Raw genomic sequence first — 26,671 nt, 5'->3', positions numbered from 1 at the left:
CCTATTTTCCCGCCCAAGAACAACCCGCTGAGATGTGCTGAGTTGGCCAGGGCGACCGGGACTGTTCAAACGACGTCAAGGGAGCTCCTTTGGCTGGCTCTGAAAATATACCTATGATAAATATATACATTTAATTAAATAAATATCTTAGACCAACCTCTCTAAATGTAATAAAATATAAACTCTTGGCTGCCATAAAGCTAACGCTGAACAGGAGGACCACACTACATATTCCCATTTCAGCACCAGTTCCGCGAAGAGCACCTACTACTCCAAAGGCCGCTTTTAGACTCTAATCACGCCCCAAACTCCCGATTCCGTACAGTAACGTCACACCCAGCCTGTTCAAGATGGCGGCATCCACATAGGGAAAGAAAGTCCGCATGCGCATTAGACGTACCTTCGCTCATATGTTTCCCCCGTTTGGCTTTTTATCCGTCTGCCTACCCGGAGCGCTTAGAGGGCAGCGCACTTCCTCCGGGTGGGGAGGTGCGGACGTTTGAAGTGGCTGAAAGGTGAGTGGAAGAGGCGAATTGTTTTATTTTGTTTTTCCAATTTTTTTTAATAATTTAAAAGCAACTTGTGCTTCGTCTGGGTTAGTTAAAAGGGAATCGTGTGTGTTTGTGAAGACGAACAGTTTTCTATTTTCTTTGTCAACAGTTGAGGCTTATAATATAATAGGATTTGTTAAGAGATGCTTAGATGGGCGTTTATTTTCTCAGCACATGAAAGCAGCCTGAGATTGTCGTCATAGATTAATGCATTGGGATATGTTGGCAGAAGATGAGCGAAACGAATACAATCTATCTGCTGTAGGCTTTCATAAATTTTGCTGCAGGAGTTGATCTGAAGTGTGGATTTCAATTCCCAGAATTCCCCAGTCAGCACACATCTTAAACTTGCTGGGGTTGAAAAAACACTGCTTTAAAAGCACAGGGAATACCTGTCCGTTATTGTAGAACCAACACTGTTGTTTTCAAATTTTGCTGTCTGAAAAATGTTTAGGAAAACGCTACTGTTGATGGTTGTCATTCTTAGTTAGAAGATGCTCCAATGGTTGCCCAGAAGAGAAAAAGAATGGGGGAAAGGACTTTGATCCCTTCCCCCACTCCATGAGAGTAATTTATTTAAGGGTATAGAAACAGTACGTAGGGTATAGAAATAATAGCAATTTAAGGGTGTAGAAACAATGCCAATTGGAGGACACACAGTCTCCTTTCTTCCGTTCCATCTTTGCAGAAGTCCCCAGCAGAGGCATCCATAGGATCTCACCTTTTTGTCAAAATGATGAAAGCAGCATCTCATCTTGATGTAAGCCATGTCCTTTTGTATGTGCATGTGAACATATAGCACATGTAGAAAAGGAGAAGATCTTATGGCATGTCACTGTTTTCATTAGTTGATACATAGACACCTTTATGCAGGTACTTTATGTTTTATCCGATAGTTCTTTCTGACAACTTGCTGTGGGAAGTCTCTCCACAAAGCCCTTAAATAAAAAAAAATAAAAAAAAAAGATTTGTGATTGAGGTCTATTCTTCAATACTGTGTTAACATGGTTTCCTCAATACTGTGTTAATATGCTTTCTTCCTGTGTTTGAGTCCCCAGAAAAAAACATAAACTGCACTGTCCCAGTGACTGAATTTCAATCTGCCACAGAAATGTGACCAGGCAATAGTGATATCCTTATAGGTTTAATGTGGGACAAGTTAAAAGAGGATTCCCCAGCTTTGCTTCTCTTGCACTGACCTTCACTGGCTAATGAGAAAAACAAACACCAATCACTCTCTTTAACATGTGCTTCAATAAGGGTTAATTGGCTCTCTGTGATGCAGTTTGGCCTCTTTTTAAATGGCCTATAGGATGCCGATGAATTCAGACGATTGCAAAGCATGGATCTACTATTCTTCAGAAAGAATACTATACTGTTGATTTAAACATGAAATAATATTTGGCCTGTTATTTAAACATGGTAGAGTGTTAAATCCATGTTTGACAGGTCATATGTTATGGTGGAGAGACATGCACTGAAGTGGGAGAAAACTTGTCTGACAGGTCACATGTACAATGAGAAGAGATTCTTTCAGTGATTGGGAGAGTTACGTCCTGCTTCAGCTCATGTCCTTCCAAGTTTGTTTGATCTTACATGTCAAGTAACATGACCAGGATAAGGAAGGTAAATGATCAGGGAGGGAAGGACCAATAAGAGCCACAAGGGAATGGCAGCACTGGAAGGCTGGTTGGCAGCACTCAGAAATAGCCTATAGAGTTCTGTTGTGCTGTGATGGCACAGTGGTTAGAATGGAGTATTTCAGTCAAATTCTGCCCATAGCCAGAAGTTCAGTCCTGATGAGTTCAAGGTTGACTTAGCCTTCCATCCTTCCAAGTTCGGTAAAATGAGGACCCAGATTGTTGGGGGCAATATGCTGGCATTTGTAAACTGCTCAGAGAATGCTATAAAGCACTGTGGAGTGGTATATAAGTCGTCAGTGCTATTGCTATAGAGTACAAAATAGTATTGAAATAGCACAAATAATAGTTAAAAAAACCAAAAATAAATCTGTAAATGTACTTAATTGTCCAGCCAGCAGGTAGTAGGGTGGCCCCTTCTCCTTTGTCCGCTGATCAGTTCCAGCACTATTGATTTTTTGAGTCATGTCTCATGACATGATACCTGCTTATGTGAAATAATATCACACTAAGTCATGGCTCACTTCATTGTATTTTGTTGAACACAAATATGCAAACCTAAAACCCAGCAAGCTGTATTAGAGTAGAGTAGAGTAGAGTAGAGTAGAGTAGAGTAGAGTAGAGTAGAGTAGAGTAGAGTAGAGTAGAGTAGAGTAGAGTAGAGTAGAGTAGAGTAGAGTAAGAATAGAATAGAATAGAATAGAATAGAATAGAATAGAATAGAATAGAATAGAATAGAATAGAATAGAATAGAATAGAATAGAATAGAATAGAATTCTTTATTGGCCAAGTGTGATTGGACACACAAAGAATTTGTCTTTGGTGTATATGCTCTCAGTGTACATAAGGAGAATAAAATACAGTCATCAAGAATAAAAAGATACAATACTTAGTGATAGTCAAGGTTACTAATAAACTATCAAATCGTACTAAGAAACAAATAAAGCCAATATAACTGAAAGATACAAGCAACATGGTTATAGTAATAAAGTAGGAATAGATAGATACTAGTAAGGAAGAGAAGAATAATAGTAATAATATAGTCTTTCAATGGAAGGCAGGTTATTATGGCTTAACATGATATATGATCCTGGCTTTTATATTTTTTAAAAAAGAGGAAGCATATGGTGGACTGTATCAATTTCATTAAATCCGTGGAATGTCTTAATCCTGCCTTCTTTTCTCACTTTTGGTCAAAGGAGGAGTGCATATGTCCACTTGTCCAGTTTGTACGTGGAGATGTCGGGCCCTGTTTCCAACTATGCCTTACGGATGGCCCGCTTGAGTAAGCGTATATTTGGAGAAGTTGTTCGCCCAACCGATACTTCATCCATGAAAGTCGTCAAGCTGTTAAGTGAGCAGCCCTTGGCAAAGCGCAAGGAAGTCTATGACTGGTATCCTCCTCACAATATCTACAGTGGCCTCATGTGGAGGCTTCGTTCTTATGGCCTCTACAGGTAATTCAGAAATATGGGGATGTGGGGAAGGACGGAGGCAGACTGGCGTAGTGACAGTAAATGATGAATCCTCAAGAGTAGCTTCTTCCTTTACTTCATGGAAGTTCCATCGTGGTGCTGCATGGCACCAAGACACACCTAATTAATTTAATTTGCCACACACCTAATTAATTTAATTTTAAAACACTGTTTAAAAATCAGGAATGAAATCTCACGAATTCTCTAAACTAACAAGTTTTGACATTGCCACAACCCTGTTGTAAAGTTGCATGAAAAAAAAAGTAAAATGTGTGATATTTCAGACCATTTTAGTGTGTAGAATTGAAAAGCAGTTTTAAGTCTGTATAGACCCACATGTATAAACCACCACCAGACAGTTTGGTTGGAATTCTTCCATTACCAAGTTTGGTTTTGCAATAGATGGATGGATAGTTTGTCAATGTGCTGATTTTCTAAGCACTGCCAATAATTTTTCATGTGGCACTCAGTTATGTTGTTAAAAATCAAGTTGAATGGAGAAATCTGAAGTATTGGAAATCTGAATATCTGAAATGCTGGAAATATATATGATTATGAATATAATTGTTGATGATTTTATTCTCTATTTATTTGCTAGTAGCACTGATAATCAGTGCTTACTGCAAAGTCCATAGGTTAAATATGTACTAAATGGTATATAAAAGCCAGTTTGGCGAAGAGTTAAAGCACCAGGCTAGAAATTAGGAGACCATCAGTTCTAGTCTCATCTTAGGCACAGAGTCACTGGATGACACTCAGTGTCTCTCAGCCCTAGGAAGGAAGGAAGGGCAAGCCACTTCTGAAAGAAAATCCGCCAAGAAAACTGCAGGGAGTAGGCCAGAGAGTTGCTGGGAGTCAACATTGGACTTTTCAGTCGGATTTCAGGCTGGGTTATGGGACGGAAACGGCATTAGTTGCACTTGATGATCTCTGGTGAGAGCAGGATGGAGGCATGCATCCATCCTGGCTCTCCTTGACCTTGCAGCGGCTTTCGATACCATTGACCATGGCATTCTTTGGGGATGGGGACGGGGGATGGGGAGGGGCAGCAGAGTGTTGCACTTCTTCAGCTCCTTTCTCCAAGGCCGGTCCCAATCAGTGTTAATAAGAAGCTAGAGGTCCTGCCCTTGGCCACTCCTTTGTGAGGCACCACAGGGCTCGGTACTTTCTCTACTTGTTCTGCCCCAGCTATGGACCCCAAAGAACGCAGCAGTCACAAAGTCTGTACAAACCTTAGTTTACTAAATTAAATCAGTCTTTTTCAAACAAAGGCTGTTAATTAACTTTCTTAACAGCCTACAAGAATTCAAAGAATAAATAATCGTAATCTTACTATGGTTGACAGAAAGCCCAGAAGCAATTTGCAGAGAACTAAGATCAGGACGCGAAGGAGAGTGAACGAAGTTGTTCCCTGCAAATTGCCTCAGTCATCGTCCTTCCTTAAATAGGCTAAGGGAGTGGCCAATTAGCCCCAAGCCTTATTCTCGAGGAGACCTCCTCCTGAGGAGCCACTCCTGCCTTTTCGCAGCTCTGCACGCCCGTGCATCGAGAAGAGGCTCCTCCTCTTCTTCCTCTTCACTTATGGGAGCTTTTGGAGGTTCTGAAGGCCCTGGCTGAATCCCCGCCTCTGGCACCACATCTTCTCCAGCCTCCTCATTGTTCGGCTTGAGTGCCAGCTGCACAGGCTGCTGGCTCAGCACCACACCAGCCACCTCACTGTCGGAATCAGCTACTAGCTGCACAGGCCGCTGACTGGCCACAACACCACTTCTTTCTAACATCTACATGAAACTGCTCGGTGAGATATAGGATTAGTCATCCTCAATATACTGCTGATATATAGCTCTACATCTCCATCCTGGGTGATCCAAGCGACGCTGTGACTGCCCTTTCTCAGCTGAACCCAAGCAAGATGGAGTGGCTGTGGGTGCAAGGGACCTCTGGTGGTTTATTATCGTCATTAACTCTGGATGGGGTTGCACTACCCCAGACAGATCCGGTAGAGCACTTTTGTGGGGCGGGGTGTTCTCTTGGATTTATGACTCCTGCTCAAAGGGCAGGTGGTACTTGTGGCTAGGAAAACCTTTGCATGTTGTGCACCAGTTGCGCCCTTAGATGGATCTCGAATCCCTGCACATGGTCACTCGTATCCTAGTCGTCTCATGGCTGGATTACTGCAACACGCTCTACATGGGGTTATCCTTGAAGAGTATTTGGAAGCTTCAGCTGGTGCAGAATGCAGCAGTGTGCACAGCCCTGGGAGTTCCTAGGGTGTTCTGACCTAGGCGCCCTTAAAAAGCAGGAAGCAGAGTCTTGGTCCCGACAAAACCTCTTTTATTTACATGACTGTGAATCACTTTCACAGTCAGCAAGGCTTGTCCAAACAGTTTTTCAAAGGAATATTTATCAACACACCTTATCTCGCTTGGCAAGCTGCCACGTAACTTGTTTCCAAACGCAGTATAAGGCAAAACTTGGCACAGAGTCTCTTAGAGTCACAAACAAAACTTTCCACTCTTGAAATGACCGAACGAATGAATTGTTTCCTGCAAAAGCCCACTCCCCGTTCACTCCTCTTTTGTTTCCTATGGAGGGGCCAATTACCTCCAAGGTGTTACTCCCAAGTCAACTTTCTGAGTTATTCTTGTCTTCTGGCAGTTCTGCGCATGCACACACTGGGAACGGGCTCCAGCTGTTCCTCTGCCTCACTGCTGTCTAGCTCCCTCTCTGCCTCCGACACAGAACCCTCGTCTGAGCTTTCCTCAGCTCCCAGGACTGGCCCAAGTTCCTCCCCAACCTCCTCACTGTCTGACTCTGCTGCCAGCTCCACTGGCCGCCGGCAGGCCACAACATAGGGCTGCACATATAACACCATTACTGCAGCAAGTTGCATTGGTTGCCAGTTTGATTCCGGATCCAGTTCAAAGTGTTGGTCATTATTTTTAAAGCGCTAGCTTGCATGGGTCCAGGGTATTTGAGGAGCTGTCTCTCCCTGATGGGACAAGCCTGCCCCACTTATGCCAGCAGATGATGCCTTCTACCAATCCTGTCTGCTAAGGTATTGAAGCAAGCAGGATCAAGGAGAAGGTCCTTTTCTACTGTGGCCCCATACCTGTGGAAGATTCTTCCACCAGAGATGAGAGCTGCCCCCTCCTTTTGTCCTGAAAGAGGATCAAAACCTGGCTTTGCCTGTTGGCCTGGGCCCCTGAAGAGGGTGCTCACCTCTGGAGGTGACTGCCGGGGTAAGAAGACTTCATCCCCATCCCGTCTGGCTCTTAGCTCTCTTAGCTTGGTTTTAGTTAGTGCTTAATAATGTTTTAACTTTGTCCCAGAGGTGCTTTTTCAAAAGCCAACTGGATTATTTTTTTTTTCCCCCTTTCAGGCCTTCCTGAAAGTCCAGGAAATTCACAATAAAGTCCAGTTGCCTTTTGAAAAAGCAGCTTTGGGACAACCATGGATAGTTTAGAATCTCCATAAAAATTTTAGCTTGGTTAAACTTGAAAGAATATGGGCTGCATAAAAATTTAATAAATAAATAAATAGAAACACTGGCTGAAAGGAGAAGATTATTTTCTCTGTCCTGGGTCTCTATTTGTTTAACTTCACAATATTCTAGCTGTATCCATATCAGGCAAAATTTTATATCATGTCTTCCTTCTTAATTTTCTTCTTCAGCTAAGCTGTTCCATGTGTTGTGGTTGCTCTTCATTTCAGGAATTATTTTGCCTTTCCAACGGCAAGTTTTGTAATAGTTGTGTGGTTTGTTTGGCTTTGGTTTAATATTTATTTTATTTTTATTTTATTTATTTTATTGAATTTGTATACTGCCCTACTCCCGAAGGACTCAGGGCGGTGAACAGCCATAGAATAAAACATATAGATATAAAATTTAAAATAAACTAAAATGAATTAAATAATTTGGCTGAACAAATTTAAAACCCCAATAATTTAAAACCAAATTTAAAATTTCCATTTAAAAAGGGGAAAGACTTAGGTCAGGCCAGCTTGATGAAATAAATAGTATGTTGTGTGAACTGAAGCACTGTGGATTATAAACAGTGGATTTGCATGTGTGATTATTCAGCTGTTCCAAACCTTAGACCCTACCCTTTTGTACATGGGTTGATGTTAGTTACCCACGTGTACAAAGGGATGGCACTTTGATAACAATGTTATACCTGCAATCTTGTAGATTTTGATATACATGTAAATGTTAATGCTCACATCCTACGAAATAAAAGTAAGACTTTATGCACTCTTGCCAGCCAAAATCTCATAAATCTGTGGATCTCATGACATCTTGCAAGGTTTTCAGATCCTTACCTTAGAATGCTAAATAAACCCAGCAATTTATTCAGCCTAAGTTAAGCAAACTATGGCTTGTGCATGAACATTGAAAAAAGCCCAAAGTCTTTTTTGTATTTATAAAAAATGGTTTGTTCAGGCTTGCATGCTCACTCCTTTCTAGAATTTCTGATCCTGGTTTGTTTCCTAACTAAAGTTTCAAAAGTAAACCTTCAAGTTATTTTATAATTTGTTAAAAACCAGAAGATGCTTCTAATTTCCTTCTTCCGGTATGCACAAAAGTGGGAAGTATATGAATCCAAGGGTCGCTATGTTTTATTCATATGGCAAGAAATTGGCTTCATGTTAAGCTAAAAGCATACAACAGTACCTTAAGATATTTTTTTACATTTAAAACACGCTTGAATGCTGCTATTTTTAAAACCTGTATAATGACAATCTAGATGTGCTCTTCATTGTTGGGGAGACAATGGCAAAGCAAAGGGGCTTCCCTTTGGCACAGAAAAATTATAAATTATATGCTTGCATTTTGCAAGCTTCTTTATTAACTGATCTCTTGTTCAGAAAAGCCTGCAAGGGCTCTCACTCAGAAATGTGTTTGGCTGCAGGCAGTAAGCATTTTATGGAGGTGGAACAGAATCAAGGTCTGTGTGGTACTTTGTGAACAGTTAACAATATTAACAGCTCTACGGCCTTGAGGAAATGATATTATCTTACTAATGGACAAATAATGCAATTGGGAAATATGAATCAGAATTAAATCCTAATTCAGTGCATGGCTCTTTAATCAGACTTGGCTTTATTAAAAGGTTTTGTTCATTTTGTTAGTTTAAGCAGAATGCTCCCTGCAGTTAAACAAAACATGTGAAAGGACTTCTTGCTGATCTTATTTTAAATCCTCTAGAATTATGTATATGGTCTCTAACATATCTAATTGTATTGTAAGCATTTTAAAAACATGCAGTTGAGCACAACTAAAAAGATAGTTTCCAACCTTCCGAGATCGGTAAAATGAGGACCCAAATTGTTGGCAATATGCTGCCTCTGTAAACCACTTAGAGAGGGCTGGAAAGCACTATGAAGCAGTATATAAGTCAAAGTGCTATTGCCAGTACTATTTGCTCATGACCGCCCCCTCCCCATTTTGAGGGCTCCTACCATAGCTTACCAATTCCTATTGTTGACGTGCAGTAATAGCAAAAAACATTACCCAGCACCAAATCAACTAGTATAGATAACAGTGTTAAGTGCAGCAGATGGTTCCTATACTACCGTATGTCTCTGAAAATAAGACCTATCCCAAAAATAAGACCTTATCATGTTTTCTGCACGTGTACTCAATATAAGCTCTACCCCCAAAATAAGCCCTACTTAAGCCCCTGTGCAGCCGACCAACTGCCAATTCCGTCTGGTTGCTTGTGGTGCTGTCCACACAAGGTGAGGTGAGGGGTCTGTGCAGCTGCCCCATGTGCACACAGGATTACCTCAGGGCTCCCACAACCAGGCCATCCATGCCCCGACAACTGTCTCGCAACGGAGCAGGAGGCTGAGCGACGCACCAGTGCTGCGGCCACAAGGCGAGGCAGGTGTCGGGACATGGATGGCCTGGCTGTGGGGTCCCTGAGGTAAGCCAGTGCAAGGCATGTGGGGCAGATCCACCATTACCCCACCTCATGGCAGAGGCACCCAAAGCAAATAAGATTTCCCCTGAAAATAAGCTCTAGTGCTTATTTCAGAGGCCAAAAGAAAATAAGACCGGGTCTTATTTTCAGGGAAACCTGGGTATTAGAAGAATGGTTGACCAAAATTATTACCTCACATAGCATGTATTTTATATAGCCCCTCCCTCAGCTTTTTGTAACCTGGGCTTTAATGTTAAGCAAGTTGATGCCAAAGAAATATTTTGTTTGTGATTCTTTTGATTTATTGTTTCCAAATTCCATCTATTTTTCTCGTGTACTTAATTTGGGCCCTGTATCCATATAGGCCAGGTCCCAACCCCTGGTCCTTGGACCGGCACTGGTCTGTGGCATGCCAGAAACCGGGTGGCACAAACAATCGAAGCCCCATCCACCGGATGTAGGCAGCACACAAAACCATGCCCCCTCCGGTCTGCAGAAAAACCTCTCTCCATGGAACCGGTCCATGGTGCCCAAAACATAGAGGGCCACTGATATAGACCATGGATCCATGTTGTCAATTTTGTGTGTATCCCATTGGCATGATTATGCACACCTTAAAGTTATTTTGCCCCTTCTATTCCTGAGTTAAAGTCAGATAAATGTGGTGTGCTAAAGTCAGTTCTGCAGAGAAATATATGTGCATGTACAGAACAGTGCAAAAAGTTTGAGTATGTGCATGCATGTGTTATAATCTGACACATCTGTAGCTGAAGGGCTTTGGATTGGGTGATAAAAATCAACATTTGATTTAAAATTAGGGCACAGAAATTCAGCAATTAATATTGAAGGGAACACATGCTATAGCATCTTATAAATCTTTTTCAAGAAGAAAAGGAAGCTTTTTCAGAATCTTGTGACTGAAAATTATAGGGTACGATCAGTACTTTTTTACTGGTAAGAATAATTATGCTTTAATGAAAAGATTCGTACTCTAAGATATTTTTTTTCATTACATCTGCCCACTTAAGTCAACTCTTGGCATACACTTCCTAAATGAGGGTATGAATAATTTAGAAAATAGTCACTAAAAGTGAGAGTGGTCTTCTGTTTTTTGTTCATATCATTTTCCTGGGCTTTGAATCCCTTACTAGTTACTAATTGATGTTCCATTTAAAAAAGAAAATATTGTTAATTATGTCTGACTACTAATAGTTTGAGGATGGTTTTCCTTTTCAAAAGCTCCTCTGTAGATACAAAAAGGAGACCATGAAGTATTATGGTTTCCTGTGTCATAGGTAAGGAACAGAGTCATTTTTTTCAGTGCCATTGTAATTTCGAATGGTCACTAACTGAACTGTTGTAAGTTGAGGACTACCTGTAGAGGAAATCTTATCTACAGGCTAGGCTTACATATCATATTAAACCAAGATGTCTTACAAATTACAGTGATTCAAAGAACGTTAAATCTAAAAATCCCCATGTGCCCTACAGGGCTTATTATGACAAGGCTCACCATATATGAGACTTGTCATTTATGAATATCACAGACAGACACAGTGAGAGAAACACATGTAAATTAGCATAGATATCCCATGGAAGAATTCTCAAATTCAGAATAGAGCGGGAAGGGATTTTGGAGGTCTTTTAGTCCAACCCCCTACTCAAGCAGGAGACCCTATACCATTTTCAGACAAGTGGCTGTCCAGGCTCTTCTTAAAAACCTCCAGTGATCAAGCACCCACAACTTCTGAAGCTGTTCCACTGGTTAATAGTCCTCACTATTCGGAAGTTTCTCCTTAATTCCAGGTAGCTTCTTTCCTTGATTAGTTTCAGTCCATTGTTTCTTGTCCTGCCCTCTGGTGCTTTGGAAAATAAGTTGTCCCCCTCTTCTTTGTGGCAGCCTCTCAAATACAGGAATACTGCTGTCATGTCACCCCAGTCCTTTTTTCTAGACTAGCCATACTCGAATCCTGCAAACGTTCTTCGTATGTTTTAGTCTCTAGGCCTTTAATCATCTTAGTAGCTCTTCTCTGCACTTTTTTGTAAAGTGGGGACCAAAACTGGATGCAGTATTCCAGGCAGAGGTGGGCTGCTGCCGGTCCAGACTGGTTCGCCCGTACCGGTAGTTCCAACCACCGGCTGGGCCCGCCCACCTGCCCCGGTGCTATCCCGTCCTATATATCTCACTCTCTGGCTCATTCGCCCTGCCCACGCAGCCCAGCTGATTTCTGTGCTTCACCCCCTCTACTCACCGTGACTGCCTGAGAAGGTGCGCTGGAAGCCGCACGCATGAAATCGCCATGTGTTTGAAGCCACACACAAGCCCTGCGCACTCACATTTTCGGTCCTGCACTAGGCGAATCGGTTGTTAAATTATGTGAAGCCCACCTCTGATTCAAGGTGTGGTCTTACACACACCTGGAAGCAGTACTATTACTTCATGTGATTTTGATTCTCTCTCTTTATACAACCAAGATTGTATTAGCTTTTTTGGTATTTTAAAGTTTAAGAATGTTAAATAGTGTATGTGGCTTCATCTCAGCTTGCCCATTGGTTAAAACCGGACATCGTTCTAATTTGAGACTAAATAAAGCAAACATATACTTTGACTCATTCCTTGCATTTGCCCTTTTGATTTAGGGATGAACATGAAGATTTTAAAGATGAGATGAAACGGTTGAGGAGGCTGCGTGGAAAAGGACCCCCCAAGAAAGGAGAAGGAAAAAGAGCTCTGAAGAAGTAGAAGCACTATTAAGCCACAAATATATTTAATAAAATATTTTGCAACAGGTGGTGACTTTATTTAGTACTTTAGTTTGAAGGGGATTTTTTCCCATCCAATAGAGCACTCTTCCCATTTCAGGACTGGAATCTTTGCCCTATAATGTCACTGTAATTAATCTGTTTTATCAACATAAATACCAAAACTACAAAGATGAGTCAAATCATTTCAATCTTTCCAACGTATTTTTTTCTCTGGTCAGTAGGGTGGGTAAGTTATCAATGGGCGCCAACTTATCCTCCCATACAGTTGGCTACAGTTGGCTTTACCCATATAAAGCCGGCTTTATCCATATAAAGCTAGTATTTGCATCATGGGTAGATGTCCTAAAAAAAACATTTGTTAATCAAATGCAATAAAGTTTTAAAAATAATGCAACAGTTGTGATACAGTTAGAAAAAGTGATACATAGTTTATGATTAAAATAAACTGAAACTTCAAAACAAGATCTGTGTAATTTTCAACTAGTTCAGCTCTTTAATAGTATTAATTCTAGACCACATTGAAGGTATTACTTCATTTTCTAAAGACATTACTATCTAAAGACATTTCAAAACTTGATGTGAATTTATTGAGCTCTTTGTTTAACGTCTGGAGTGCAGATTTCATTCTACCAATGCAGGATAATTTTGTTTTCCTAACCCCAGGGTTGATAAGAGCCACAGTTCATCATAAAATATTAACTTCCGTATTGTTGGAATATAATTTGACATCACATATACATATTTTATTGCTATGTTTTTCCCGAGGGTTGTATTAACATACATAAAAACCAAGAAAGAGTCATAAAAGAATATGCCAACTCTTATGAGTCAGAGAACTCCCAAATTTCTTACAATGCTAAAAGAGGACAAATCTGATATTCAGCATTTTTCAAACATTTTTTCCAGCCCACTTTTTCTCTGGTCAGGAGGGAAGGTAAAAGTGTTGACTAGAAAAAAAAACATGGAGGCTTTTTTTAATCATGGAATTCTGTGATATACATTGGGGAATAGAAACTCTGCTGAACTCTTCATCATGTCCAAAAATAAAAGATTATGGGAGTTGCAGTCTGCTATTATCTGGAAAGTCATAAATTTCCCCTTTCTGGTTTATATTCATGCAAAACACTATGCAGTGTGTTTACCCAGCCTTTGACATGGTCTATCTAAGCTGCAATTGGTTTCATTCATTCACAACCAAACAAATCACAATATGGTACGAAAATGCATGAACTAAACCATAGAGTTCTTCCTAAAAGATTCCTAAATATTCCTTTAAATAGTAAAAAGCATGGTTCTAAGACAGCACGTTAATTAGATATATCAATGCAAAAAAATAAGTCTGGTACAGAAAATCCATATATACAAGGGTATTTCTATAAATGTGTATCTTTCAGGCTATCCTTTCAATGCTGGTTGGTTAGCCTGCTTTTTCATAGGAATATGTATCTGAATAGAGCCAAAAGTTACTTGTTTATTTATCTTGTGCTTATTTTCAACCAACATGTTGCAGTTTACTCAAAATCAACACAATGAAACAGCTAAGCAGGATAATAAAATATTACACAATATAATACAAAAGCAACTATACAACAATACAAGTTATTAGATCCCAAATGCCTATGAAAGGGCTCGGGGAGATTCCTGACCCTCCATGCATCTCACTTGACAGAATAAAGTATCCTAAACTTTGCCATCTGGATTAAGGATGGTATTTTCACTGGAAAATACAGCCCTTAAATATCTTAAGGCATACAATATAGGGCATTAAGACCAGCTCTTAGCACAAGTGTTATGTAGCATGTAATGGCTTTCACCTGTCAATATTCATGTTATATTTTGTACAAATGGCAGCTTTAAGTCTTCAAAGGCAGCCTCATATTTAGCACACTGAAGTGGTTCATATGAGTACAAGAGCAATAATGTATGAGTTACTGCACTAGGGTCTCTTGCTATAGGTAGAGATACAACTGGTGCACAATCTAAAGATTGGTAACAATTCCCCAGCCATAGCATCTACTTTTGCACACATTTATAATTAAACCTACATCCTCATTTGCTTACAAGTCTCCATCCATTTCTATGCATCAGCAAGAGAGGGAAAGTAACACCATGCATGTCATATGATCACAATGCAAAGCTCTGATTGGGATAGTTTTGTCCAGATATGAGTACGAAAGACTCAAGTTTGCATCATTAGGTTGCAATGTATGTTTTAACATATTGTTTTATTTATTAAAACATTTAAAGTACAGAATAAAGAGTGCTGTCTTGAAAGGGGGGGATGGGGATGGGGGAAGGTTGCTGATCAAGGTAGTGGTTATGATGATGAAGAGACTGAACTTTAGGCAACTCCTTGTGGAGTACCACACAGGGCCAAATGCTGTCAATGGTTCAATATTCAATATTCAATATTCCACCAGATCTTTGGGAAATACTGAGAGTTTGTTTCTGAGGAAGGGGTTGGGTGTTGTTTTTTTTAACTTAACAGAATTCATTAATTTGATTATCCAGGTTCTGTATAACCTCCAAATAATATTTGAATATTCTTATGCATAGTTTTTATTATATTGTTTTACTTAATATATATCTTGAGTAGCCTGTAGGCTCTGCAAAGTGCTAATAATACATACAGTACATGCGTGCATGCGTGCATACCATACTTTCTTAGCAATGTAAAGTATGATCTCAAACATAGTATTTTTCAAATAAACAATTCATCTAGGGCAGGGCTGTCACTGGCCGGATGTGTCACGTGCTCCCAATGCCGATGCTCCCAGTTTAGCGAAGGGGGGAAAAGTCCCAGTACATCACATGACACTGCCATGGCGACATGAGTTTGACACCCCTGACCTAGGGAATAGTTTATAGTGATGTGTAGAGTAATCAAGTAGAGAAATAAGACAGTTATGAACCAGGTGACTAAATTATTTTCTCACATTTTACTGCTATGTTGTTTTAAACATAAACTATTACTGTAGTCTTCATAAGAATAGGACACAAATGTCAGAAGTCAATATAAAATGTTTTATTTCCACATAGCTGAAAATCAGTTCTTCAAATCATGGAGACTAGCTAGGAGGCTGCTGAGGCAATATATAAGAAAACTCAAGATTTTTCACTAATCTTATTCACATTTCAGAGCGTGGGAGATTTGATTGCCATGTTTCAGAACAATACTTATTTCAATTTTACTTTGGGGAGAATGCTCGTTTTCTTCGCTTTAACTTGTTAAACGTTAGTTAAGGCAGCGTTTCCTCACTTAAGCAATATCTGGTGCTATTAGATCGAGGCTGCAAAGATTCGGACGATCGCTAGATGGCAGCAAAGAGGTACTCAAAACTCTTGCTGCCATCCGGGGGTCGCCCAAAGTCCACAATCTACAATCCAGATCTGGTAGTTCTACCACAGCTTGCTTTTAAACGGCGTAATTCAGCCGATCGGAGCTCAAGGAAGAAGTGGGTGGGGGGGGGGGGAAAGCCACCTATCCCAACAAACGTGCCCTGATAAAAGAGGGGGGAGCGTAGGGGCGTGGCGAAGCCATTCCTCGCATCTAAAGGTTTCCCTTGATGACGTAGAGAAGAGAGGGGCGCGTCGTGATGTCAGGGTGTTTCCCGGTGACGTTCCGCTGGGCATGCGCACGCGCGCCGCGGCGATTCTGGGTGACGTCATGCTCATGGTGTGACGTTGGCGCTGCTGCTGCTGCTGCTACCTCCCTGTCTGGAGGATTTGGGTGTCTCAGTTGAGCTTCTTTTGCCCGGTCCTTCTGCCCCCCCCCCCTCCACTCGTTCCACCCTCCCCGACCCCGACACTTTCCTTCCGCTACGGGTCGTATCTGGGGGCGGCCGGGTCGAGAGGAGCGACACGGCCGGGCCTCCCCTTCTCTCTCCTCCTCCTCCTCCTCCTCCCCGTCCCCGTCCCCCCTCTTGGCCCCCTCCTCCTCCTCCTCCTCTCCCTCAGCGCTTCGATCCAAGATGGCGGCGCTGAGCAGCAGCGGCAGCGCTGAGGGGGCATCGCTTTTCAACGGGGACATGGAACCCGAGCCGCCTCCGCCCGGGCCCTCCTACGCCGGGGGTAGCGGCAGCGCCGGAGGCGACTCTGCCATCCCGGAGGAGGTGAGGGCTGCCGTACTGTGAGGCGGGCGGGGGGGGGGGCGAGAGGAGGCGAGGCAAGGCAAGGCCGGGCTTGGCATCTCAACGCGCCGCTTTCTCTCTCTCTCTCTCTCTCTCTGCGTGGAGAGTCCCGGGGAGTGGAAGCCCGGCTCTGCTTTTAACCGCGGCTGCCTGCAGCGCGTAACGAGTCGAGTTTATAACCCGGGGAAGGATGTTTGTCCGAAGCCCCGGACGGCTCTGCGAGGCGATGGGGCCAAAAGCAAGACGTTAAAGGCAGCCGGAGATGCTTAGGCGGGAGCGGGGAGAGGGGGTGAGGGAGGGTTCGATATCATATAAGCTGCCCACTTGGCCGGAGGTTTAAAAAAAAAAAAAAAAAAAGGCTTCCCTCCTGATTTACGGAACCTCCGTCGCCGGGAAAAACCGTCTCCTGCGAATACCAGCTTTTCCCGACCTTCCCGTTTTTATTGCACTGCAGTTTCCATTAAAGCTGCCTGCAGGATGACAGGGATGTGTGGAAGCTGGTCGTCCAGTTTTCACAGGAGGGCATCAAGTTGTGGGAAAGGCTGCGGTTTAAGTGCTGCCCCCGCTGAACTGTTGCTACAGACGCAGCTTCCATAGCCCCTTGGTAACCTTGGGGGAAAAAAACCTGCTTGCGAAAATAACAGTCGTGAAACCCTCAAAAAAAAAAAGTTTTAATGCGGGGACTTCCCATCGAAATCGCCAGGCCAAGTAAAATATTGCTGAATTGTTTATTTTGCTACACCGTAGAATGCTCTTCTCTTTTAAGTTTTTTTCTTCCCTCTGCCGTGATTCTTAGTAGCAATTGTCTGCCAAGGATAGATGTAACTGCAGGAACGCTGTCAATAACATTATCCTATCAGTTCTTCACCCCTTTTCCCCACAAGTGCCATAATGACTTCTTTTGACCCTAATGCATTACCCCAGGAGGGCAGGAAGTGCAAGGAGAGAAGAGATACCTGTCTGTGCCGGGTATAGCTGTCTCAGATAAACAGGCAGGGGAGGGGCTGTCTTTCAACAATTTACAGAATTTTTTAAAAAGGTTGAATTGCTACCTTTCTAACTCAGAGAGAGACATTAAAAGTAACTAGTGGATTGCGTGAATTTTTTTTCACAAACAAGCATATTCACGTGCCCTCTTGACAGGACCTTTGCACAAATGGGACAAGTCTCTTGGCATTTGGTTTTTTGTTGGCAAAAGATGCAGCAGATTATTCTTAGTACCTGAAAAAAATCTGTATTGCTCCTTTTAAAGCAAAGGTTGATTAATATTTTATTCATCTGAATATTTTTACTAACTAAGTACTAACTACCTAGCTCTAAAATGACATACTGGGGCAGGAATAAAGGGGAATAGTTTTATAAATACATGCAAGTGTGATTTGCTGAATTATTTTTAGGTTCAATTTACTTTTTGCATAACTACTTAGTATGAATTTCATCGTTCAAAGATGCATCAGTTATTTTTGTATTGTGCTATGAAGTGTCTCTGGAGAAAGCCAACGTAGCTTTTAAATTGTATGCAGAGTGTGGTTGGAAAGAGATTAAGTTTAAATAGTTTTTTTTTTAATGAATATCTGTCCACAATTATTGTACTAATCATTTCATTTCCATAGGAATAATAGCAATTGAAATTAAAGGTATAATAAAGCAGTACAATATTTTTACATTTACAGTTCCGTAAGAATTACTCCAGGTTGTTTTGTATGGTTGATATTTTTAGTAACAATTTAATAACAAAATAATAACTCTACTGTAATATGCTAAAGATAATATTCATCCAGCATTTTCTCACAGAAGCTTACTAGCCTCTGAGGTACTAGACAATAGCAGACATATCTCTCTTCTGCAAAGTAATATTTAGATCCATGGTGCCCCAGCCCAGTGGTCCCATTAAATCTTCAAGGCTAATAGCTCTCAGTAGGCCTGTCCTCCTTGAATTTATCCAAACTATTTTTAAAGTCATCTGATGAATGGTTATAAACACAGGTTAATTATGCACTGTGGAGAGTAATTTTTCTGTTCAAAATATCTTCCTTTCAGTTTCATTGGCTAATCCTTGCTTCTAAATGTTTTAAAAGAGGAAGAAAAATTTTCTGTCCATCCATATCATGTATGATTTTATACAATTCAACCATGTCTCTAGAGAAGATGAATGGCCCGCAAATCTAATAAACTAATCACGTCTGCCCTCAGTTATCTTCTCTCTAAACTGAAGTTCTATACGATCTCGATTTTCTTGTAAGGAAGATGCTTTTGTTCCTTGATGATTTTCATTACCCTCTTCTGCATTTTTTCCACTTTGTTATGTTTTTTTAAGCTATTCCACCATTCTGTATATTTGCACTATATTGTTGATAGTTTTGTTTTCAATTCCTTTCCTGATGAACTCTTCCATATGGAATTTGCCTTCTTACCGCTGCTGCAAATTGATCAGCATCTTCATTGAGATATCCAACATTACATCAAGATCTTTTTCCTGTTTTTTAGAACAAGAAACATGAATTTGGCTTTTGCCCCTATGTGTACCATTCTACACAGATAAATTGAATCACGTTTACTGTTTGATTGATCATTTTCTGAGTCTAGAGAAATCCTTCTGGAGCTTCTGATGATTATTTTGGTTACTAATAATTAACTTGAATAATCCTGAATAATTTAATATATATAAACTAACCCCTTTTTCATCAGTAAAAATTATCTGCTACTAAAAAGCATTTGCCTCAGCATAGATTCTTGATAAATTCCCTTTCTTAATTCCCTCATTTGAAAAAAATGCCTATTTTTTCCTGCTCCTTGGCTTTGTTTTATCCAATTAGAAATTCATAAAATAACAAATCATCTTACATCCAGAGTGCCAAATTTATTTAACAGCCTTTGATGAGGAACTTCTGCAAAGTCTCTGAAATTCCAAGTGCACTATGTTGACAGGTTTGTCTGCATCTGTGCAAAATCATATTCATTCTCAAAAATTTTTAGAAATTGGTGAGGCAATAATTTAGTTTTGCAGATTCCATGCTGATTCCCCTAAGCAAGAATTCTCCATGAGTCTAGCTTATTTATTCTTTGATGCTAAACTAACAGGTATATGATTTCACAGTTAGTTGGCTCAGGAAAACGATTGATTCATGTTGTTTTTAGAGATAAAATCTATTGACTAGTGTAGGGCTTCTTTTGGTAAAACAATTATAATTATCCATAAATATTTCCATATGACCCCTATTATCAGGGTTATTTTGCCTTTCAAGAAAGTTCAGCTAATCTTTTGTTTTGAAGCTGTGGGTGGATTATTTGGGTAGTAAATGCATGTGATTCCAGATAATTTTGATTTTTAGTTAAGTTTAGTGATGTTATATGTCTGTTTTTTGGCTTGATTAATCAATATGTTGATTATCAGTGAACAACTTGCAATACATGATTTGAAGAGGACATCTTGATTGGAGCCTAAAGAATGTTTGCATGTGGATTCTATAACTAGTCTGTGTAACTAAGGATTAATCTGTCTGGATGTACCACTGATGGAATGTTGTCTGCCTGGTGTTCGATAATCCACTTACTTATATAGCCCTGATTTGTCAGCAAAACCAGGAGGCTTATCAAGTTTCCAGGATGCTTCTGTTGATGGCTTTCATTTAGCTTGATAGTTGTGAATTATGTATCCACGATGGTCTCCTCTGGGAAGCCTTTATTAAACAGAATACAGCTGGAAATGGATTGAGCTCAGCCAGGCAGTTGTTGAAGACCAAGAGCATTCAATAACCTATGTCTTAGAATGAATTCTTCTAGTTGACACCACCTGAAGAATGTCTAAACTGGGTTGGTAATTGAAAGCTTGCCAACTCATCTTGATACTCTAGGATTATTCAAGGAATAAGTATAAAGTTACTATTTCAGAATAAACCTGCCATGCACATGATGGAAAGTACATTCCCCTCCCCCCAAATTATTGCAATAATTGAGGAAAAAAACTAATTTATTGTTACAATGTATCTGTTTATGCAACTATAATGGATAGAGCTAGTCCATCATGCTATTAAAAGTAAACAGCTGTTTCTTGGCAATTCAATTTATCTTACTCTCTAAATAACTGAATTTTGTCCAGGATTCAAATAAGTTTTTGGAGAACAGAATAACAGAGTTGGAAGGGACCTTGGAGGTCTTCTAGTCTGCCTCCTGCTCTAGCAGGAGATCTTATACCATACTGGACATGTGGCTATCCAGCCTCTTCTTAAAAGCCTCCAGTGATGGAGCGTCCACAACTTCTGGAGGCAAGCTGTTCCACTGGTTAATTGTTCTCAGTGTTAGGAAATTTCTCCTTAGTTCTAGGTTGCTTCTCTCCTTGATTAGTTTCCATCAATTGCTCCTTGTCTTGCCTTATGGTGCTTTGGAAGATAGGTTGACCCCCTCTTCTTTGTGACAGCCCCTCAAATATTGAAACACTGCTCTTTCACCCCTAATCCTTCTTTTCACTAGACTAGACAAACCCAATGCCTGCAACTATTCTTATTCTGAACAATAATTAGAACCAAATGTGTATAAATATAAATTCTTTTTATCTCATTCAGATTATTTAATAAAATGAGTGTTTTAGATGAGGAGCTGTAACAGTCAATTAATAATACAGTAAACGATATTTGTATCAGACTTTGAATGTAGTAAAAAAAATTGTGGCTACCTTGTTATTGGGCCTTGTATACCCTTCCTATAAATGGTAACTTGTATAAAAATATAACAACTACTGATTCAATATTGAAAATATTACACTTGTTTGGGGAGAGGTGTTTCTCAATGATTAAATAGCAGCAATGGCTGTAAGCCCTTAGTCCAACTTACGTTTTTTTCCAGCTGTTTTGAGACTCTGCTTATTTTGACATTATTTCTTTCAAGTTTATTTTGAGGATAAATATAACTTTAAATATTATTGCCACCATCCTCAAATGATGGAAGTCTGTTCTTTTACAATTTTGTGTCGTCATGTCCCCACACACCCCACCTCCTTATAGTGTTGTATGCAGGGGAGTGGAGCGTTATATAGTGTTGCTCATTTATTTAACAACTATTTATAAACAGTTAAAATTTTAATAATAACCTTTGAACAAATAATATGGGATAGAAATTTAGAGATGTGGAAACAAGAAAGTTAGTTTATCTTTTCACAAAGGCCATTGATGTCTTGGTCTTTTTTCCATTCCTTTTTCCCTTTTCCCTTTTTCCTTTCCCCTTTCCTTTCCTTTTTTTTCCCTAAATGTCAACTGTTTCTTTTTTCACACCTCTCCTTTTCTCCTAGCACTATGCCCCAATTTCCATATTAGGAAGTGTTCAGTTAACTCTTTACTTACTTTAGTAAAATGAAAGAATATTTGGCATGGTCTCACACACACATTCTACAAAGATAATGGAAATGTAGAAAATAGTGAAATAGTTATGTGGCAGAATGCTGAGGAATCTTTAGCTGGTTAATTTTTGAATCTAAACATAGTACATAAGGGTGTTGAATATAAAATACTGATGTTTGTCTCAATCTCAAAGAGAACAGGTTTAAAAATACAATGTTATGGATGCTGGAAAGTTTTCTTGAGAAAATCCTAATTCTATATGTTGTAGTTAAGTGATTCTTTGTTTTGAAAATGATAAGATCCTTATCCCAGTACAGATTGTCATCATTTCCTCATTATGCAATTAGCTCTGCACATTATTTCATAACAAATTTCATAGTGAATTTTGTTTCAAATATGAGTTTCTTGTTCTTTTCAGAAAAGGTTTAGTTTTAAAGATATCTGTCATATAGGTCCTAAGAGGTATACTGTTTTTGTTTCTTGCAACAGAATTGGTATGGATCATTAAAATTTTGAATCTTTAAGATACCTAAGAAGTTTATTGTAAGTTGATATATAGTAGAGATAACCAATTTCCATTTTTAATACTTTATTGTTCTGCTTCCAATTACCGTAACCCTTCACACTCAAATATTATTCCTGGAGTAAATTATGAATCATTACTGAATATATATTTGTGCCTTTCATAAAAAGCATTATTTCTGGATTTCTCTAAATACCTTGCAATGTAAATGAGGTTACAGCAAAATTCAAACAAAATTATATTTATGTATACTTATAAACATATTTGAGACTGCTAACAGAATGAATTGCACTGAACAAAATAATTATTGAGGTTTTGATAAAATTGCTGGCCACACATTTATTGATGTCTCTGTTTTAAAGGTTTCTTTGCTTCCCTAATCGCTTAGCACCGTGATGGTGAACCTATGGCACGTATGCCAGACATGGCACACAGAGCACTTTCTGTTGGCACACGCGCAGTAGTCCCAGCCCAGCTCCAGTCGTGTTTTTCCATCGCGTTTCACTCAATCAATTCCAACTTCTTGTGAAAGAAAAAGAACTTTTTCACTCACACACTTCACAATGGGGGATACGGGATCCCATCTTCTCCTGAAGCCCATTACGATGCAGAGCTACAATGTGACCCTTCGTCAGCTCGTCAAAAAAAGCAGTTTCTTTTCCTGCAGAGCTGCCAGTGTTGGGATGCCCCGCCTCCCCATCAACCAGCTGAGCTTCTTCAGGCACTTAGCTTGGCCACCTGTAAGCTCCACCCCACCCTCCACCTCAATGAATGGTGTGCAAAAGTTCAGCCAGGGTCCTCAAGAGACGGAGTTTTCAGTTGGGGCAATCTAGCCACTCGGGCTAGCTTCAACACAAATGTTCATTCTCGGCTTTGAGATTTCCTAGCTGAAATGGACAGCAAAGTTAGGTTCATCCCCCTGCGCCATCCAACAAAACAGAAAAGGGGGTGGAGAGAAACAGTCCCATTGCCAAGGTACGTGTGGGTCCAAGGGGAGGCAAAAATTCCTACTTCAGCCGCCTGGTGCAGCGCATGGCTTTGAGCGAAGGCTGGAAGGAAGTACCACTGGCTCACTCACATTCTTCCTCCCCAGTCTAGCTTGACGCAGGCGGCAGCACAGCTCACATTGCCCTTTCCAAGCCCGCTGTGAAGCTGAGCACCTCGCATTCTCCCCTCTCTGCTAGCCCCCTTCTTCACACGGGATCACTCAGCAGTGGGAATGGAGAGGGAGAAGGGGGGGCGTTCCTGTGTGCTGCCATTTCTGTGTGTTAATGCTGCTGTTCCCTTCTTCACACGGGATCACCCAGCAGCGGGAATGGAGAGGGAGAAGGGGGCAGTAATGGCCGCGAGCATTGAGGGGAGAGTGCCACACAAAAATGGCAGCATGCAGGAACCCCTTCTCCCTCTCCGCTCCCACTGCAAAGAAGGGGGCTAGTAGAGAGGGGAGAGTGCAAGGTTGCTGCTTCTAGTAAAACATTATTAATCAGGTTAAGTTGCCGTGTTTGATCTTTGCGATAAATAAGTGGGTTTTGGATTGCAGTTTGGGCACTCGGTCCCTAAAATGTTCGCCATCACTGGCCTAGCATATAGAAAGAGTAATAAAAACATGTGAATCAAAACAAACAAGTTATGTAGTCCATGCTTGCTTAATTAAGGATTCAAGTATTTTTCTTCCTGCAACAGCTGTTTCAATTTCTAGATGCCCACATTGATGTTTAATGTAGTATAGATGTTGAAATAATGATTTTCTAAGTTATTATGGTAAGAGTGTCACATGGCATGTCCTTGCAGTAGAAGTGAACAGTGCTAGTTACTGAGATAAAAAGTGAGTGTTTACTTTTTCAAGCTATTATTGGAAAGTCCCCCTGCATTTTATTTTATGGCTATATTAAAATGCCTCAATATGCAACATTTAAAATTTATAATGCTTCTGACTGATAACCGAATCAGTCGGTTATCTGACTGATAGATAGACAAAACTAGGAGCTGGACTTCTGCAAATTCTGGAAATCTATAGGCTCTCCCACATTTGCTTTAGCTTACAGCCATACTTCAGTAACCCTTCATTTTCACCATTAAGTTAAGGTATAACTGTGATGATATGAAGTATGACAACCTAGCTCTGAAATTGTGATTTGAAAAGAAGAGCAAATAATACTCAGAGAATGAATAAATATAATTCTCCTTAAAACAGATTTAAGTATTTTTGTGGCTCATCTTCTTTCCTCTCAGATGCCATCTAAGAAAGAAGTTAAGATAATAATAACATGACTCTTTCCAACCTTATCAGCCAGTTGCTGATAAAACATCTGTTATACAGAATTTAAACAATGGTAAAATCATTGAACTTTCATATACCACAAAGATCTGGCTTCATTCCCGGGTCTCTCTTCCCTAAATTCTATGGGCTGGAATTTTACCATTCTTCTGGTCCTTTTTGTTGGGCCATGTCCCCAGAATAGGAGATATTAATTGACCCCTAGTATATTGATGCATGGTCTCCTAAAGGGTCCCATCTTATCCCAGGCTCTTTAACATCTATATGAAGCTGTTGGAGTAGTTTGATACACAGTGCCATCAGTATGTTAATAACAGCAGCTCTATCGGGTTTCCCATTCAGTTCCAAGGAAGCTATTTGTCCCCTTGAAAGTTGCCTTAGCTCAATAATGCATTGGAAAAGAGAGGACAAAATTAAGTTAAATCTGAATGAGATGGAGGTTGACAAATAGAAAACTGAACTCGAAGATCAAGGATGACTTATACTTCTCCTGAAAAACATGGTTCTTAGTGTGGAAGTACTTTTGAATTCTCAGACTTCTTAATCCCCAGACTTGGAATAGTAATAGCAATTAGACTTATATACTGCTTCAGAGTGCGTTACAGCCCTCTCTAAGCGGTTTACAGAGTCAGCCTATTGCCCCCCAACAATCTGGGTCTTCATTTTACTGACCTCGGAAGAATGGAAGACTGACTCAACCTTGAGCCTGGTGAGATTTATTTATTTATTTATTTATCAAATTTTTATACCTCCCTTCTCCCAAAGGGACTCAGGGCGGTGTACAGCCAAGATAAAAACCAGCAATATAAAAGTTAAAAACAATTTAAAATTATTAGATAGTTTGGCCAATCATCTAAAACACAATAATCCATTAAAATAATATTTTAGGCCAGCCCTGCTTGATGGAATAATAGCGTTTTAAGGGTGCGGCGGATGGTACGGAGATCGGGAATCCGACGAATCTCCAGGGGCAGCCTGTTCCAGAGGGCAGGTGCTTCCACAGAGAAGGCTCTCCCCCTGGGGGTCGCCAGTCGACGCTGTCTAATCGACGGCACCCTGTGCAGTTGTCAAGTTGCAGGCAGCCGTCAGACAGCAGAAGTAGACTGCAGTTCTGTATTCTAACCATTGAGCCACGGAAGAGATAGCTGTGGCAACTGTGAGGTTGTCATGAATAATATATAAAAGTTGAATAGTTGTAGCGTATATAGTAGGCAACTTAATATTAAGTTAATGTTGCTAACCAGTCCAAGGTAGATGAATGAAATAATTCCTGTACAGAAAGATATGTGTTGCTTGTCAGTGACCAGTCTTCCTGATTGGAGGAAAGGGCAGCCTCAGGCATTACACTCAGACTAGAGAAGGCATTCTATCAGGAGTTAGGTTTGAAGGCCACTCTCAGGGATTTGAAACATTGGAAAGTACTAATAAAAGAGAATATTTGTAGCTCAGGGTTGAAATGAGAGGTCCTTGGTGCTCTCTGAGCTTGGTTGTTTTCTTGCAGATGTTTCATTACCCATTAGGTAACGTTATCAGTGCTGGTACTTTCTCCAGGCTTTTTAATTGGTAAAATAATTTATTTTAGTATGATTTTTTTCATTAATTTTCATCTGCAGTTTTCTTTTAAAATAACTATTAACCATCTTTAGTGCTCACCAGAACTGAAGGATAAGATGTTATTCCAATAAATAAATAGTTCTAGAGTTCTGTTCTCCACAATTTTGACAGATGGCTAAGTCTCTGGTGATTGCATGAACATTTAGTGTACTGTCATTTTTTTTTCAGAAGCAAGTACTTAAATTCTTAGGTGTTGTTTTTTGGCTAATTGTTATGTTTTTACATGTATTTTAGAAATAGCTCCCTTTGCAGTACCAAAGTAATAATCATATCAATGCTGACAAGAGAATAGAAGTAGACATAATAAGATGGTTTACATTGTTTCTTATAGAAATTTCTTTGCAACACAGTTACAAATTTATCCATGCTTTGGATTCTCAAGTCTAGTCTCAATGATTACATGGATATATCTGTACAGGTAGTCCTCAACTTAC

The 26,671-nt window shown here is 40.2% G+C and overlaps 2 protein-coding genes across 8 annotated transcripts in view; both read left to right on the top strand.

Annotated features, from left to right (window-relative positions):
* The first annotated feature begins 383 nt into the window (after positions 1 to 383).
* MRPS33 (mitochondrial ribosomal protein S33) lies at positions 384 to 12,382 on the top strand. Its single transcript, XM_070948034.1, is given in 4 exon segments — positions 384 to 428; positions 430 to 515; positions 3,391 to 3,648; positions 12,234 to 12,382. Coding segments are annotated over 4 exon segments (492 nt in total). The 3' UTR covers positions 12,337 to 12,382.
* Positions 12,383 to 16,330: 3,948 nt separating this feature from the next.
* The window catches only part of BRAF (B-Raf proto-oncogene, serine/threonine kinase), a 59,703-nt gene continuing 49,362 nt past the window's right edge, over positions 16,331 to 26,671 (top strand). For all 7 annotated transcript variants that reach the window (XM_070948031.1, XM_070948033.1, XM_070948032.1 and 4 more), the window contains exon 1: positions 16,331 to 16,471. In XM_070948031.1, the coding sequence (XP_070804132.1) occupies positions 16,331 to 16,471 (141 nt within the window). The remainder of the gene's footprint in view (positions 16,472 to 26,671) is intronic.

This window comes from Pituophis catenifer, unplaced genomic scaffold (genome assembly GCF_029215685.1).
Source record: "Pituophis catenifer annectens isolate HBS135680 unplaced genomic scaffold, rPitCat1.0.hap2 SCAF_7, whole genome shotgun sequence".
Taxonomy (NCBI): domain Eukaryota; kingdom Metazoa; phylum Chordata; class Lepidosauria; order Squamata; family Colubridae; genus Pituophis; species Pituophis catenifer.
This window is presented reverse-complemented; position numbering and strand designations above follow the sequence as displayed.